This window comes from Papio anubis, chromosome 19 (assembly GCF_008728515.1).
Source record: "Papio anubis isolate 15944 chromosome 19, Panubis1.0, whole genome shotgun sequence".
NCBI classification, from domain to species: Eukaryota; Metazoa; Chordata; class Mammalia; order Primates; family Cercopithecidae; genus Papio; species Papio anubis.
This window is the reverse complement of record NC_044994.1, coordinates 41,088,515-41,105,220: the sequence shown is the minus strand read 5'-3', so window position 1 is coordinate 41,105,220 and position 16,706 is coordinate 41,088,515. Positions and strand designations below refer to the sequence as shown.

General features: G+C 51.6%; 1 protein-coding gene across 3 annotated transcripts in view; it reads left to right on the top strand.

Moving 5' to 3' along the window:
• Positions 1 to 475: 475 nt before the first annotated feature.
• SMAD7 (SMAD family member 7) overlaps positions 476 to 16,706 on the top strand; it is a 30,789-nt gene continuing 14,558 nt past the window's right edge. The window contains exons 1-3 of one of the 3 annotated variants that reach the window (XM_009192700.2): positions 476 to 1,593; positions 2,928 to 2,981; positions 8,498 to 8,569. In XM_009192700.2, coding sequence (XP_009190964.1) covers positions 981 to 1,593; positions 2,928 to 2,981; positions 8,498 to 8,569 — 739 coding nt within the window. In that variant the 5' untranslated portion in view covers positions 476 to 980. The other 2 variants (XM_003914365.3, XM_009192701.4) reach the window with 2 other exon arrangements.

Genomic DNA, 16,706 nt, shown 5'->3' with positions numbered 1-16,706 from the left:
CGCAGGATTGAAGCGGTCTAGCCAAAGCTTGCTGTGGATTAAAAAAATACACGATTTTTTTTTTTTTTTTGGCAGAAGGAGAGGAAGACCAGCGGGGCTTTGCAAGGAAAAAAGGGGGGGATGTAACTCGTGGATACATTTTTCCACCCCTCAAACATCTTGTTATACTTTGTAAACATTTTCTTTTTTTAAACCCCAGCTCCAGTCGGACGCCCCCAGACCTCAGAGGTTCGAGGAGGTGGTGTTTTTCATTTGGGGCTTTGCATATTTGGTTGTTAGGTTTTGCGAGAGCCTTGTTATATCGCCAGACATCTCATGCGGGGTGAAGTCCACTCGGCCCCCTCCCCTGAGTCTTCGTGTGCACGGAATTCGAGGAGATCCGGTTACTAAGGATATAGAGAAAAAAAATAAATTGCGTGCTTGCTTTTTTTTTTTTAATTGCCTGCTTCTCCCCACCCCCAAATTAAGTTGCTTAGCAAGGGGGAAAGAGGCTTTTTCCTTCTTCCAGCAGCCCAGCCGAACGCCTTTCGCTTTTTTGCCCCCGCGGACCTTCCATGTAGGAAGCCGAGGCTGGCGAGCCCGACATTCGGGAGCCACTGCGGGGGGGGCCTCTTTTTGGGGAGGCGCCGACGGGGGCAGGCTCGGCCGTCCCCAGGGAAGCGGCGGCCGGGTTCCTCCGGGGCGCGCCGGGGCCGGAGAGCCGCGCAGGGCGCGGGCCGCGCGGGGTGGGGCAGCCGGAGCGCAGGCCCCCGATCCCCGGCGGGCGCCCCCGGGCCCCCGCGCGCGCCCCGGCCTCCGGGAGACTGGCGCATGCCACGGAGCGCCCCTCGGGCCGCCGCCGCTCCTGCCCGGGCCCCTGCTGCTGCTGCTGTCGCCTGCGCCTGCTGCCCCAACTCGGCGCCCGACTTCTTCATGGTGTGCGGAGGTCATGTTCGCTCCTTAGCCGCCAAACGACTTTTCTCCTCGCCTCCTCGCCCCGCATGTTCAGGACCAAACGATCTGCGCTCGTCCGGCGTCTCTGGAGGAGCCGTGCGCCCGGCGGCGAGGACGAGGAGGAGGGCGCGGGGGGAGGTGGAGGAGGCGGCGAGCTGCGGGGAGAAGGGGCGACGGACAGCCGAGCGCATGGGGCCGGTGGCGGCGGCCCGGGCAGGGCTGGATGCTGCCTGGGCAAGGCGGTGCGAGGTGCCAAAGGTCACCACCATCCCCACCCGCCAGCCGCGGGCGCCGGCGCGGCCGGGGGCGCCGAAGCGGATCTGAAGGCGCTCACGCACTCGGTGCTCAAGAAACTGAAGGAGCGGCAGCTGGAGCTGCTGCTCCAGGCCGTGGAGTCCCGCGGCGGGACGCGCACCGCGTGCCTCCTGCTGCCCGGCCGCCTGGACTGCAGGCTGGGCCCGGGGGCGCCCGCCAGCGCGCAGCCTGCGCAGCCGCCCTCGTCCTACTCGCTCCCCCTCCTGCTGTGCAAAGTGTTCAGGTGGCCGGATCTCAGGCATTCCTCGGAAGTCAAGAGGCTGTGTTGCTGTGAATCTTACGGGAAGATCAACCCCGAGCTGGTGTGCTGCAACCCCCATCACCTTAGCCGACTCTGCGAACTAGGTGAGAAGTTGTCCCCTTACCCCCAACATTTTCCGGCGCGGCAGTGCTGGAAGAAAAGCCCTTAGGGCAGTGCGTTTGTGCAGCCATCCCTCCAGGGGGAGTGTGTATCCCCTCCTGGGAGGAGACTGGGGGCCGAAAGTAGAGAAGGGACACGGAGAAACTCAAAGGGCATTCCCTGGGGGTTCCCTTCCAGGATTTCTCCTGTGTTGCCCCGAAGGGGTCTATGGGCACTGCTCCTGCACACAGTTTGCGGTTAAAAATTAGACGCCTTCATTTCCGGATCAACAAGGGGGTGCAGAGGGAGATGGGGGGGTCACGCCTCCCCGCACCCGGAAAGGCGTTGAGGTGTGTGACCGAGTTGGATTTGGTCCAGGCCCGCCAAGGAAGGCTGGGAGAAGCATGCTATAAAAAGGCTGGAAGGTCTCCGTATTTACTCCTTCAGTAAATAAGGAGAATCGCGTCGAACACAAGTGGCCCAGATACTGTCGTGGCCGCGCAGCTTTGGAGTTTTGGGGCAAAGAGAGTTGGATGGAAGGCCGAACTGGGTATCTGTCTCCTTTCAACTCTGCCAGCCCCAGGGTGCAGAGGAACAAACAGCCAGGAGAAGTTGGGTGTCCCCTACTTTTTCCTTCCTTCCGCACAGATAAGTCTATAGATTAGTGGGGCCCTGCGCCTCGGTGACGTTGTCGCCCCTTACTGCGCTGGGGCCAGGGCTTCTCGGCTGAGACCCTGAAACTTCTTCCCTTTTATCCTGTCAGCTTTCTCCATTCCTTCCTTTTCTGTATGTCTCTGTACACGGAGTGTGATGTGAGGGTTCACCCCGGGCGACCGCAGATCCCCCAAGTTCACCAGCACTCTTGGGCTGCATCTCCCGAGTGCGCTGGGAATGGGGAGCCCCGTGTCCCTCGCGCGGGTGCCCAGCGGACCGGCGGGGGCGGAGGTGAATTGCACCCCTGGGGGGCGGGCCAGGGCGGGGAACCGAGGTTGCTGGGAGCTGGGTCTGGAGTCCGAGAACGGGGAGGGGGTATGGTCGCCCCCCGCCTGTGAACTGTGAAGTGCGCGGCTCCGGCTGAGCCGGTGGTTTCCAGCCGGGCCAGCCGAGCGCGGCGGCGGCGGCCGCAGACGTGGAGGAGCGGAGCGCCGAGGCTGGCGCCAGGCGGCCTCTTTTGTTTATCTGACAGCTAAATATCAAGGCAATCACCGCCTCGCGGCCCTGCCTCCAACCCCCACAGCTAAGACAAACAGTTGGGCTAAAAGAATGCTTCTGTTATCATAAGTTTCTATCTCTCTTCTCATGGCTGGGCCTTTATTTTCTCTTGGTTTTTTAATTTCAGAGTCTCCCCCCCCTCCTTACTCCAGATACCCGATGGATTTTCTCAAACCAACTGGTGAGTAGATGATTTTTAAAATATCCTTCCTATCTTAAGTTAGAAATAGAGCCTCTAGAACCTGGCTTTTTGTGTGTAGGCAAAGGCTTGGAGAGGTGCTGGGCTTGCTTCACTTCACGTTGGTTCTAGGTTTCCTCTGTTGGAAGTTTGGTGAATTTTTCTGTTGTGACTGGGTTTTTGTTTTGTGTTTTTGCAACGATGTTCCCTTGATATGCTTTACATTTTGTTCCTTTTTCCTGTATTTGCGCTCTGTAGCCGGTGGGCTCAGCTTTGATACGTGGAAGCTTTAGTCCAGAGAGAAGTGTCTTGGGAACCAAATAGGACTGGTTGATGGGGAAAACTTGGAGACTTCGTGAGTGCCAGGAGCATCAACGGCAATAATGGAAAGCGTGATTAGATAGATGGGAAGGCGGTTTAAAAAGGTTCAAAGAAGGCTTTGGTCTGGAGTAGACACTGGAACGTTTCAGAAGTATAGGCAGTGAAAGGAGGATAGGTTCCCCCTGCCCCAGTCACCTGCAAGTCAGTCCTCTCCCGGGGTTTTCTCAGTATTCTCCATAGGGGCCGTCAAAGTTTTGAGCACAGCTCTGCCTGTCTGTTGCTTTGTCACTGACTGGCATGGAGCCAGGGCAGAAGCCCATTTGAGACTGGCACCAGCCCTGTTGTGGTTGTCTGCATTCAACTTCTGGCCGGCAGTAGCACAGGAGTCCATCCCTGGACATCACAGTGCTGGGGACAGGGTCAGCAAAATGAACTTCGGGGTGACAACAAGGACAAACCTCAATTCCTGGAGCTCCTTCTTACAGTAGGAGATAGATCTGTTTGCTACAAGTACAGGCCGTGTGTAACCTTGGTTTTTGCTCTTGTATACTGGTGCCTGAAAAAACATTAATACTTGGGACATTTTTATTTTGCCAAGGTTCTGGGAGAAGGAAAAGTGAAGAGTTGGGCACCATTTAGCTCCTGGAATTCTGCAAGTCCTTCCGCCTTCTGCATTTTGGCTGTTGGGCCTTTCTCCTCACTAATTAAAAGTTTTGCTGGGGCGTTGTCATAAATTAAATACTTTAATGAATGTGTAACCGAAGCCCATACTCTGCAGCCAGTCCTCCTGGGACTCTACCAGCTCCCTCAAGTTGGGAAGGCGTTCCTGCTTGCCTGGTGCCGGTCTAATAAGTGGCCCGCAAAGCATGTGATATTTTGCTTTCGATTTACAAAACACCAGATAAATGGTTATTAATGAGGAGATACCCAGCTCTCTGTATTTGTAACAAACATTAACTAGAATTACCAAGCTTTGTTTTCCTAAAGACTGTAACTTGACTGGGTTTTGGCTTAAAGAATCCAGAATTATTTTATGAAGTTAGTTTTCCAAGGGGCCACCTCTGACCTGTTTTTGTTTGTCCTTCCATATTCTTCAAATTTGGAGGTTTTCCTTAAAAGAGAGAGAACAGTGACCTTAGCCCCAGGGATAAAGACCAGCAGGGGTAAATGTTCCCAGAAACCTCCAAAAACCGTAGAAAAGAAAGGCCATGTTCCCTTGGGTTTCCTGCAGAGACACTGGGATAAATCTGTTCTCAGGATTTAAGCAGTCATTCTGCCAGGCCAGGACCTCATTTTCGGTGAGTGGAGTGATATATTTATTCATTAGCAAGTGTTGACATTAGGTAGCAAAATGTGTGTAAACAGAGAAGCCACAAAGACAGGAATGTGCCATTTCCAAGGGGGAGAAAAGTTCTCCAGATCAGCCAATAGGAAGTGATTAACCTGCCAATCGGAAACTAAGACAGCTGGTTACTCACCCAAAATGTTTTGTTGAAGATAGAACAAAAAAAGAAATGAGAAAAGGCGCTGCTGTGTAAGAATTTAGCATCAGTAATAGACAAAGCCCCCACAAAGGGAATTGTCCTGCCACATTGGAGGACGGCCAGGTCTGGAGCTGGAGCACACCCCCCTCCCACAGGTCTGGGGCTGGTTTTGCCAGCTGCTGTGGCCGGGGGCACTGAGGTCAGACCACAGATGGGCGCTGACCCAGGTCTTCATCCCCATTTTGCATATGGGAGAATGTTTGGCCCGGGAATCTACGTGCACCATTTACATTTTTCAGTTTCTAAGTCCTCGGTTGAATTGTTAGTCTTGGGTTACTAGGTGAAACAGGCACAAAGTTTTACAGTGGACAGCTGTTAAAATCTTAACCAGTTGCACGACTAAAGGAATACATCCTGTGACGTCTCCATCTTGGGAAAAGGTGATGGGAATGGGGCTGGGTCGTGGTACCCCTGCAGCCTTTGGAGACACAGAGGCTCAAAGCTAGGAGCTCCATTTTGCTGTAATTTAAGCCACTCTACTCAGCCTCTGGGAGGCCTGGACTTGAGACACCTACATACTGTGTGGTCCAGCCAGCAGAGCCATCTTTGAAAGAGCGTTCACATGACTGACTGAACCTAGGGCGAGCCTGTTGTGACTTGTGGCTGTCAGAAGTCAGAAAGACACCCCTACCTCCGCATCCCACAAGAATTTGCTGTTTAAAGCTGGGTCTCGGGGATAGCTGTGTGGGCTCTGCTTCCCGTGTTTCACTGCATGTAATGGTCTGAAAGGTTTGAAGAATGGCTGGCCTTTGGGGGTGGCTGGGTGAGCTCTTGAGGGCCCCAGGTGGCCAGTGTCCATTGGCAGATCCAGCCTCCAAATCCAGGTCGGAAGTCTGGCATCTTGACCTGAGATCTGGCACTGCTTTTGCCTCTTAACTGAGGTGCCTCTTAACTTTTCTAGGCCTCTTTTAAAATCAGCATGATGAAAGAGATTAGGTCATTCATTCAATCATTCGTTGGTTCATTCATTCATTTTACAGGCATGATGATGTGCCTATCTAGAAATGTGAGTGCTATGTTCTTCTATAACCAGGGTTCATTTGAGTTCTGGGTTGGGTGAACTGGGGCAGAGCTGGGACCCTTGGGGTATACTCGTGGTGTGGTTGGTGGGTAGGGGCTCCTCTGTCTTTAACAGTACTTAGGAAGCCCAGAACGCAGTTGCTGAGGCTATCATGGGACTCCCAGCTCCTTTACCTCGTGCTGATTCTCAATAGTTCACTCCTTGGCTGCTCCCCAGGGTTGGGTTTTCAAAGGCTCTGTTGGAGCTGCTCGGAGAAAGGAATGAGTCTTTTTCTCCCACAGAACCTAGCGCTTACCGAGTGCTTGGTAATCCTTAGTGTTGCATGAGTCAGGAGTGGCCTAGAGCTTCTGTCTGCCAGCCAGCCTGGGCTCTGGGGAACAGGCAACACAGGCCTAAGGTGAGACCCTGACTTTAGAGATCTGTCTGTGCGGAGCTTTTCTGTGAGTGAGAGATGGAGGTATGGCTCCTTAAACCTTAAGGCCAGTCTGGATGGCCTGGCCACCGCCAGGAAAGAGGGTAGGGACTCCATGGCCTGCCTGCAGGGTGAGAGCCATGGGATAGGGCTGGACTCAGGTATAGCCCAGCTCACTGGGTGGCCCTTTGAGCTAGTCAGTGGTGCCTCAGTTTACCTGGGTGCCTGTGGTATACTTTGCTTCTTCACAGGGGTGGCAGTAAGGCTTAATTAACGTTTGTAAATCCCTCCTGAGATCAAAGCCACTGCAGATGGGCAGAGCACCATTTCATAAAAACACTTGTGGTTGCCTGCGTGGAGCAGGCTTACCTTTGATCTGAGATGGGCTGACACCCTGAATGTGGTCCCAGCTCTGCTCTGAGATGCCTGGCTTTTCCTTTGAAACACACCTTGCCCCTGGGATTCTGCCAGCCAAAGGTGCGGGGGAGTGGCTGTGGATAAGTCATCATGTTTAATGTGGGGATGTCTTCTGTCTGGGAGGAGTGGGTTGAGAAGCCTATCTCTAGAAAATGATGAAGGCCATCAAAAAGGTTTAGAAAGTGCAGAGTATACACCATTTAACAAGTAACTCCATTTCCTGCCTGCCTCTATTGTTTTCTGTTTGATTAAGTGTATCCTGTAAAACTGTATATTCATGTTAGGAATTAGACTTTACCCTGATAAAATGAGATTACACACACAGTCTTCTTTCTCCCCTGCCCACCGTGGCCACCTCATCCCCACACCTGCCTCCACTTCTGCCCCTCCCCTGCTTAGGAGAGTTCTTGAAAAGTTGTCCTTCCAGCCTGGAGAATGTGGGAGAGGGAGTGACCCGGAGTTAGAGAGAGAACCTTAGCATTAAGGGGGGCAGACAGCAGAAACCCAAAGATGGTTTGGGGCTATGTGTAGGCCACTGAAGGATTCCCATGGGCTACTTGTCCCTGGCTGCTAGTTTTTTTTTTTTTTTTTTTTTTTTTTGGCTTTCCTATTTGCCAGCATGGCCGAGTGGTTCTGATTGGAAACCCACAGGGACATAGTCCTAGTGGCCTGGGGTAGGAGGCCTGGTGTCTGCATGATCCAACCTGTTGTGTTTGCTGCGGACTTGGGCAACACCTTTCCTTAGCCAGGCTCTCTCCTAGGACTTCAGGGAGTTCGGCGCCGTCAGTGGTGCATGACAAACTTACAGGGTCTTGTGTATTTGTGTTTTATGGGACTAATGAGTTGTGGTTCATGGACATTAGGTTTTGCTTTAATTGCTTGGAGGGCGGTTGTGGAGTCTTTGTTTCTCAGCTGGAATTGTCATTATCCTCATTAACGGTGAGGTCACTGTGCGGAGTACCTGAGGGTGACAGAAGTTGAAGAGAAGCTTACAGTCTAGTTAAGGGCAGGTGCAATCTAAAGGTAAAAGTCAGTGAGGAAACTCCGAGTGTTGGGTGCCAGAGGTTTTATAGGAGCTGAGGGCAGAGAGCCTTGCAGGTCTGGGGTTGCCTGGGAAGGTTTCCAGAGATGAGGGGTTTGGACTAGCCTGGGAGAGGTAGAACATTTCCCCTCCGGCTCGGAGCCTTGCTGAGAATGTTCTCTGTCTTGATCTGGTGGTGGTTACACAGGTGTATACATGAGTAATATTCATCGCGTCTACTCGGGATTTTGTATACTTTGCTCTACTTAAGTTACTCCTCAATTTAAAAAGGGGAAAGAAGTCCTTACAGCCCAATACCAATCTTGAGAATGTTCTCAAGAACTGGGAAACCTGTCTTTTAAAAGGATGAAGGCAGAGAGGACATGGGCTCCAAGGAGGGAGGCTTCTGCCCTTGATGAGGGATGACAGAGCAACCAGGGTTAAGAAAGTCCAACCCAAACCTCCTTTGACCTTGGAACCACCTAGTATCCTTAATGGGGGACTGGTAATGCAAGAGAAATTCCAGCCAGTCTGATTGAGCCTGACTTGAGTAATGATTAACTGGCCGCCCGGAGCCCAGACGGGTGACAAGGTGCTGTGGTCTGTCTTACGATGGGCAGCGAAGCCTGAGCAGACCATTAATAATCAGCATCAAGGCCACGAGTCAGCCTTTTGGAATGTGTGGTTTGTCTTTCATGCTGTTTAGAGCGTGCTTAAAGATGGATCTTGGTGTTTTTATTTGTGTATTTATTTCTTTCTCTCCCCTTTTCAAATCCACAGCAGACTGTCCAGATGCTGTGCCTTCCTCCGCTGAAACAGGGGGAACGAATTATCTGGCCCCTGGGGGGCTTTCAGGTAAGATGCTTTCTCTTATTTTCTCGGCAGTTCCAGGGTTTCTTGAAATTGCTAGAGACTGGAGGAATGGGGGCGGCCTTCTGCCACCCCAGCTGGTCTGGACTTCATTCTCATTTTTATATGCCTTAAGCTGGATGCCTCGGTGGTGACATTGTGGTACCTTTCAGCTGCTCACCCTGCAGTCCTTTACGCTGTGGGCACTGGGTGTGTGTTCCGTGGACGGGGAGACAGGAGCTAGCTGGGGACTGCTTTGGTGTGTGAAGTGTTTCCCGGTTATTTTTAAGCAGCTCCTGGCTTGAGGGGCTTCAGCTTGGTGACTTTGGTGTCATTAACTCATGCATTTGAGCTCTTTTTTTGCTTTTGCTCTTTGTGCATGGGGGATGTAAAGGGAATGGACCCACCTTTAAGGAACTTGTTGAAGACAGATCCCAAGCGTACGATGGGATTTCAGAGCAGATCTGAGGCTTCCCTCCCAAGTTCTGATTCCCAGCCCAGCTTGCTGCAGGATTTTGCAGCACATGTCCGGGCCTGGGAGCACCAGGGTGGGAGCACTGCCTACAGTAGGAGCTATAATGGTTCCCTAGCGGGGCAGGTTTTCCTCGGGGCACACAGGTGTGCGTGAAGGCCTGGAATGCCAGTGCTGGGGAGTCACGGGGCTGGCTGAGAGGCACTGGGTAGCCATAGCATTGTTGTTCCTGAGGATGTGAAAAGAGGACAGTGCTTAGAGAAACTCACTGGCAATGTACATGGGATGCATTTCATGTTCTGAAGAAATCCTATTTCTATCTGTTTTTCCATCCCCACCATGTCATCACTAGATTTTCTAAGAAATGGCTGAAGCAAGAGGGAAAACAGCCTTAGAAACAAATGCTAGCAGAGTTTTGGGCATTTGGCATTTCCTTGCCTGTAGGATCAAGTGGTAGCAGCTCAAATAGAAGCTGTGCCCCGTTGTGGTGTATCCTCTTGTGTGAGGGGCATCCTCTTTTGTGGGGTGCCTGCTCTACTTGAAGTGTTTCCTCCATGGCTGGCTGAGGCAAAGTTCATTCCCGGACGGCTCCCTCCCAGGCTTCCCTCTCCAGGAACTGAGCTTGCTGAGAACGTCTTTAGGGAGACCCTTGTTTGTTTTCATTTCAATGCAATATATACTCTGACTGTTATCCGAGACTGAGGGTATTGTTTATTCAAAGCTTCTAATGAGAATTAAGCAGGAAAAAGAGGGACCCAGAGAAGGGAGGGGGCTTCAGGCAGGACAGTGGGAGTGGACAGAGGGAGAAAAGGCAGCAGTGTGTGAACTGCATCTTTTCTGCTTTCTAAGGCTGAGAGAGTTCTTGAAAGAAATAAGGCCAATGAGAGGAAAGGGTCTCAGCAGAATAACACGCTCAGGATGTTGTTAGATAGTTTTATTTTTTAAACCCTGAATGTGCAGGGAGGAGCCCCGGCCCCTCCAAACCACATGAAATAAGCAAGGGAAGTGGCAGCTTTTGAAAAGGTCCTTTCGGAAGGTTTGTCTTATTGATAACATCTTGTCTGTCTCCCCTGCTGGAGGAAATGGCGACACAGGCTGAGATGCCAGCCTAAGCGCCTCCTCACCCACCCGCCAATGCCATGTGACCTGTGGAGCCCTCAGGAGATGGGTGGGCTTTTTATTTTTATTTTTTATTTTTGACAGAGTCTCGCTCTGTCACCCAGGCTGGAGGGCAGTGGCATGATATCGGCTCACTGCAACCTCCGCCTCCCAGGTTCAAGCAATTCTCCTGCCTCAGCCTCCCAAGTAGCTGGGATTACAGGCACCCACCACCATGCCCGGCTAATTTTTTGTATTTTTAGTAGAGACGGGGTTTCACCATGTTGGCCAGGCTGGTCTCAAACTCCTGACCTCAGGTGATCCATCCACCCCGGCCTCCCCAAGTGCTGGGATTACAGGTGTGAGCCACCGCACCCAGCCGATGGGTGGACTTTTTGTTCCCCAAAGCTCTTCCAGTCCTAGAAAGAAACTGGGGGTAAAACAATCATTAACTCCTTCCCCTCACACCCCAGGTGATTGTAGACACAGATATTAATAAGGAGCTGCCAGGAAGAAGCAGTGACTCCCTGAAGGGGCAGCGTGGCTTCAGAAGGCTGCAGAAAGGAAAAAGGGGGCCCTCCACATGGAAAGAGCATTTGTTTTGAATTTCTTCCCTTGATTTACTAATTCCGAAGGCTTCAAAGTTTGAGCTCTTTCTTCTTTCAGTTCAGAGTTGGTGCAGTGTATTCATAATGGGCCATGGTGGGGAGGGTACAGTGTTTTGGGGGTTGATGTCACTGGCTTGGGGGCATCTGGAGGGGAGGCGATGGGCACGGAGAAAAGCCCAGGGCTGTCCTCTTTGTAGCGAGAATGCCTTCCAAAAGGGAACTCTATTGGCCCCGGTCCAGGGCAGAGAGTTTTGTAAATGGAGAAAGCCCAAACCTCCTCCTTTTCACGAAGTTGATCCTTCCATGGGGGGTGGCCTGGGTGTGTCTGCCTTGCTGAGGATGAGGCCAGTGCCTGGATGTGGCAGGACTGGATGGGGGAAGGGGCATAGCAGACACTGAGGTTGGGGGTTGGGAGCCTGGCAGCAAGGTGGGGAGCAGTGAAAACGCCAGTGAGGAGTTTCTCCCTCCTCCTCCTTGAAATAACCTCTCTGAGCCTCTTTCACAGGCCCTGTGTGCTGTTTTCCTTCCTGTCCTGCCCTGGCTGAGAGCGGGCTTAATGAATGGGGCTCAGTTTAGGGTGGGAGGAAGGTCGGCAGCAGGAGCCAGGGCTTGATTCTTTTGGCAAGGGAAGAAGGGAAAGAAAAAACAGCCAAATGTGAAAATGTGTGCCTTGGAGGTGGGGGTGGAGTGTGCTCAATGGCCTGTCCCCTCCCGAAATGCAGGGGTGACTCCAAGGCTGGCCCTTCCCTTTCCTGCGCCCTTGCAAACTGCCGGGGAGGAAGGGGAGTGGGTGGGTAGGAGCCTGGGGGCGGGGCTGCTGGCTGCAGGTTGGAATTCCAGCATTGCAGCTTTCTTTTGGGGGAGTGGTGGGGGTGGGTAGACGACAGGCCTGGTCGTTGGGGACTTGCACTGAGACACACCCCACCCCTGCAAGTTTCCTCGGTCTGGGAAAACGGGACATTTTTAGAAGGCAGCGACTTGCTTCCAGGAGATTGTACTTTCATTTTTGACAGCTGGCTTTCTGAGACAGATGGATTGCTGGGTGCAGGCTTGTGTGTGGATGTGTGTGTGTGTGTGTGTGTGTGTGTTGAGGGGGTGGGTGAGTGGGTGGGTGGGTGTTGCCACAGACATGCAGAGAGACAATCCCGTGCGCAAACACATGAGAGTGTGCAGATGCCCACAGGCAGGCTCTGGGATAGGGTGGGTCCCTGTCGCCGGGGTGGGTTGATGTCAGGGTGGCCTCTCCAAGAGGTTGTGGACTTGGTGGGTGGAGTTTGTGAATGGATTCTGCATTGTGATTTGGCAGTCTGTGCCCGACCCTCTGGGATGGGTGTGTTTTGAAAGGCATGCAACTCCCGAACAGGTCCTTGCCGCTGCTTGGACATGGATGTGTCATGGCTCAGGAAGATCACCTGAGAGGTCTTATGTAGCTGGGAAGCCTCTAGGCTCGGATTCGTCGTGGAAATGGAAAGGATTTGCTCCCAGAGCTTTCCGGGGATCACTGGGAATGCAAAGCATCTGTTGGAAGCTATCATCTTTGCAGCCTCCATCTGGAGTTTCTGTCTGGGGGCTTTCATTTTGCCTGTCTGCTGTCCTGGTTTGGGTGGGTTGAGGGAGCAGCATCTCCCTTGTGAGTTCTAGGTTATTCAACTGCAGACTCATCTTCTAGCCTCCTCCTTTATGTATGAATGTCTAGAACTGGCTCGGCCTCAGCCATATGGACCTCCCCAGTTAGGGTAGGGATTGGAAGCCAGCAACCACTTGTAGTTATTTAAACTTCAAAAGAAGTGCTCCCATGGATCTCAAGGAGGGAGGTAGGAGGCAGTGGAGACAGAAGTGCTCACGTGTCCTGGGAAACCCCATCTCTTTGCTGTGCAAAGTCATACTTGTTGGAGAGACCCGGCACCAGGCCTCCAACCCAAGGGTGGCCAACTGTTTTGCTAAGGTCTTAAGATTCATCTGTGGCCACTAGTTCACAAGTCTGGGGGATGGGAGCGTCCTTGAGTCAGTATCCATTCAGCATTCAAGAATGTTTCTCTCTCCGTCTCTTTGATCCCTGCTGGCATCTGTCATAGTCTCAGAGGAGAGCCTTCAAAAATACCTGTATAATCTGAAAATGCACCCCTGGCTCAGTCCACAGTTGACTTGGGCTCAAACCAAGTAGCGTAGGAAACATTGCTCCATCCTGTTTTAAGGAAAGTTAATCAGCTGCACGTGAACAATTATTCATTGTCTGGCTTGGAATTGTGATCGCGAACTGGGAACCTGGGCGCCTGTTGCTCTGCTTTTTAAATTTTTTTTATTTTTTTAAATTTTTTTCTTTTATTGTACTTTAAGTTCTAGGGTACATGTGCACAACGTGCAGGTTTGTTACATATGTATACATGTGCCATGTTGGTGTGCTGCATCCATTAACTCGTCATTTACATTAAGTATATCTCCTAATGCTGTCCTTCCTCCCTCCTTTAAATTAAGTCACCTCCCCATGCCTGGCTACAAAACAGCTCATGGTTTCACTGAGATCTCTAATGCTATTGTGGAGTGAGGGTGGGGGGCATTGGTTGAGCTCACAGGCACGTGGGCCTTTCACCCAAGTGCTCATGAGCACGGACTTCGGGGGACTCAGGTGGACAGGTGCTTGTGACCATGAAAAAGCTCCTTCCTTCCCATCGCCTTAGTACCCTGCAGGCCACTGTGAGAAATGACAGTCTGGAACTCGAGACCTTCTGCCTCTCCTTAAACACCTGCCAACAGGATGAGTCAGGGCTAGGGCGGGCTCACCTGGTGCACACCCACACCCTGGTGAAGACCAGTCCTGGACCCCGCCTCTTCTGCAGTGCCCCAGGTCATGCACTTCCCCCTGGAGAAGGGCTTACTGATAAAACCCCTTTTGTCCTGGAAAGAATGTGGCAGTCAGGCAGGGGTTAAATACAGGGTGACAGCATTTAAAATCTCTGGAGCAAATTTAGGCTGCTCTGCCGGCCAGACAAGCTGGTCTGCTGCCTCACGCATCCTGTCCCCAGGCAGAACTGGGCCAGCAAAGGGAGAGGGGGCCAGGTGAAGGCCAGGCTTCGGGTGGTGTCACTTTTGGTGACGCTCTAGCACGCTGATTGCCCTTCACTTCCTGCGCGCGCGCGCGCACACACACACACACACACACACACACACACAGAGGCCTTTACAGCAAAGCCTGGCTGTAGCTTCGTAGACTTGTACACCTATGGGACCTCCGTGGCAAGCTCAGAACCAGTGGAGCAGTGAAAAGGGAGGAAATGCTGAAGAATTCATGATCAAGTTTGGCTTCCTTTGCTTCTTCTTAAAATTTTTTTTATTTTTTATTTTTTATTTTTTTTTTTGTAATTTGAGACGGAGTTTTGCTCTGTCACCCATGCTGGAGTGCAATGGTGGGATCTCGACTCACTGCAACCTCTGCCTCCGGGGTTCAGGCGACTCTCCTGCCTCAGCCTCTGAGTAGTTGGATTACAGGCGTGTGCCACCATGCATGCCTAGCTAATTTTTGTATTTTTTGTAGAGACAGGGTTTTGCTGTTTTGGTCAGGCTGGTCTCAAACCCCTGACCTCCGGTGATCCACCTGCCTTGGCCTCCCAAAGTGCTGGGATTCCAGGCGTGAGCCACTGCGCCTGGCCTCTTTGCTCCTCTATTATTGCTGTTACTGTGTCATAATTCCTTGCAGAATTATGATGGCCAGGCAGGTCTTTATTCCCTTCGGTCCAGGCCTTGAACTCAGAGCAGCATCCTCAAAGCAGTTGTCTTCACCTGGCAGAAGAAAACAAAGGTATAAAGTGCTGGTTCCTAGACTTGCTCACCACACTAAAATCCCTCGGGATTCAGCTTCCCAGATAGGTTTTTTGCTTGCTTGTAGAAACATTTGAGAGAAAACTATTATTAAGTATACATGGTCTACTGTTTTGCTTTGCTGTCATGAATGGGATTGTAAAAGGGAGCCATGGGACCGGGTTTCCTTTTGGGGCGATGAAAATGTTCTGGAACTGGAGAGTGGTGACAGTTGCACAGTTCTCTGAATGTATGTGTATTTTACCACAGTTTTGACCAAAAAAATGGCCAGCGGAAGGTTTTAAATACATGCAGATATCTGGATAATCTATAAGGAACAATGATTGTGGAGAGTAACATTGGAGAGACTTCTGTTAGTTGCCCGGGACCTGATGATGGTAGACATTTGTTTTGGTGGCAGCCCTGAGGTCGCATGGGAAGTACATTGATGGGCCAGGGAGCAAGGCTGGTAGCCTGCCTGACATCTCTGGGGTGTGTGTGTGTGTGTGTGTGTGTGTGTGTGTGTGTGTGTGTGTGTGTTTTGAGATAGAGTGTCACTCCGTCACCCCGGCTGGAGTGCATGGCGCGATCTCGGCTCACTGCAACCTCCACCTCCCGGATTCAAGCCATTCTCATGCTTCAGCCTTCCTAGCAGCTGGGATTACAGGTGTGCAACACCATGCCTGGCTAATTTTTTTCTAGTAGAAGGGGGGTTTCACCATATTGGCCAGACTGGTCTCGAACTCCTAACCTCAAGTGATCCGCCCAACTTGGCCGCCCAAAGCGCTGAATTATAGGCGTGAGCCACCAGGCCTGGCCTTCTGCTGTGTGTTACCTGAGCAAGCAGACACATCTGTGTTGATCTTTCGACCTTCCGTTTTTCTTCGTGGGTTCCAGAAATGAGAGACAGGAAAGTTCCCTCTGGTTTGATTCCTGGCCTGACTTTTCTGCCAGGGGAAGTGAATATGCTTGTTCTCACGCCGCGGGGGTCCCCTGGCCTGCCCAGCCTAGTGACTGTGAACCAGGATGGTGCCAGGGTTGGCTCCCAAAGCTGGTGATCCAGACCCTTCCTGGGCCACTGGAGACCCCAGTCCCTGTGATGTCCTTGCCCAAGTTCTAGGGCTGCAGAGGCCGCAGGTGACTGGCCCGGGCGCCCTCCCTTCACAGGAGCCTCGTGAAAGGATACTGTAAGCACAGCCGCTGGGAGGTCACCACTGGCCCTACCACCTCTCGCTCAGTATTGAATGGCTAGCCCCAAGGCTGGCCGCCTGCCTACTGTCACACAGAGGCTTCCTCTCCCGGCTATTTTCAGCAGGAAGATATTATTAACTGCTGAGGCACAGTTCTCAATTTAGTGGTTAACACACCAAGAAAGCAACACTCACCTGATCCTGGCCACTCTACCTAAACCTGTTGGCTCACTTGGGGGACTCAGCTGCCCCCCAGCCTCTCTGTTTCTCTCTGTGGGTTCACCTTGGAGATCTGGGCTACTAGCGCCATTCCCGTGGAAGCTGCCCCTGTAGATTCAGTATCTGCCATAGAGAGAAACAGGCTTCTTTTGAAGCCAACTCTTAAAGGTGTAGAAAATGATCGTAGTTATACTCTAAGATGGGGACATGTTTTAATCGGGATGGGCACTGGCTGGGAAAAGGGACTTTCAGCGGTGTTGAGGACAGTTATTTAAAACAGGGCGATAACTTTCACCTTGTAAGTTAACAGGAAATATTGGGACAAGACAGGAAATTGCGTCACCTCTTTTTTAAGAAGAACTCCAGAAAAAAGTGGTTCGTGAAAGGTAGTGGCTGAGAAACGGCTAGCCTGTTTTCTGTTTTGTGTTTTTTTTTCTTCCCTTCCACTCCCACGAGAACATGTACACAGCCATTTTCTTTAAGAAAGGCTGTTTGAGAACTTTATGTTATTTTTATTATTAAAAAAAATATTTCACCAGAAGGGTCACCTTCAGTTGAAATGTTAACTGCAGCCTTATTTCCCATTTTACTAAAGAATCTTTCATGACTTTTTCAGCTTCCTTCCCCAAATGGTAAGGCCAAGCAGCTCTTGGCTGGAAGCTAATTCTGGTTTGGCTGCGGAGTCCTCAACACTGAGCCCCACCCAGTGTCATTAGCTCAGTTTTAACTTGCAAAAAAAAGATTGTATTTTTTTTTTTTTT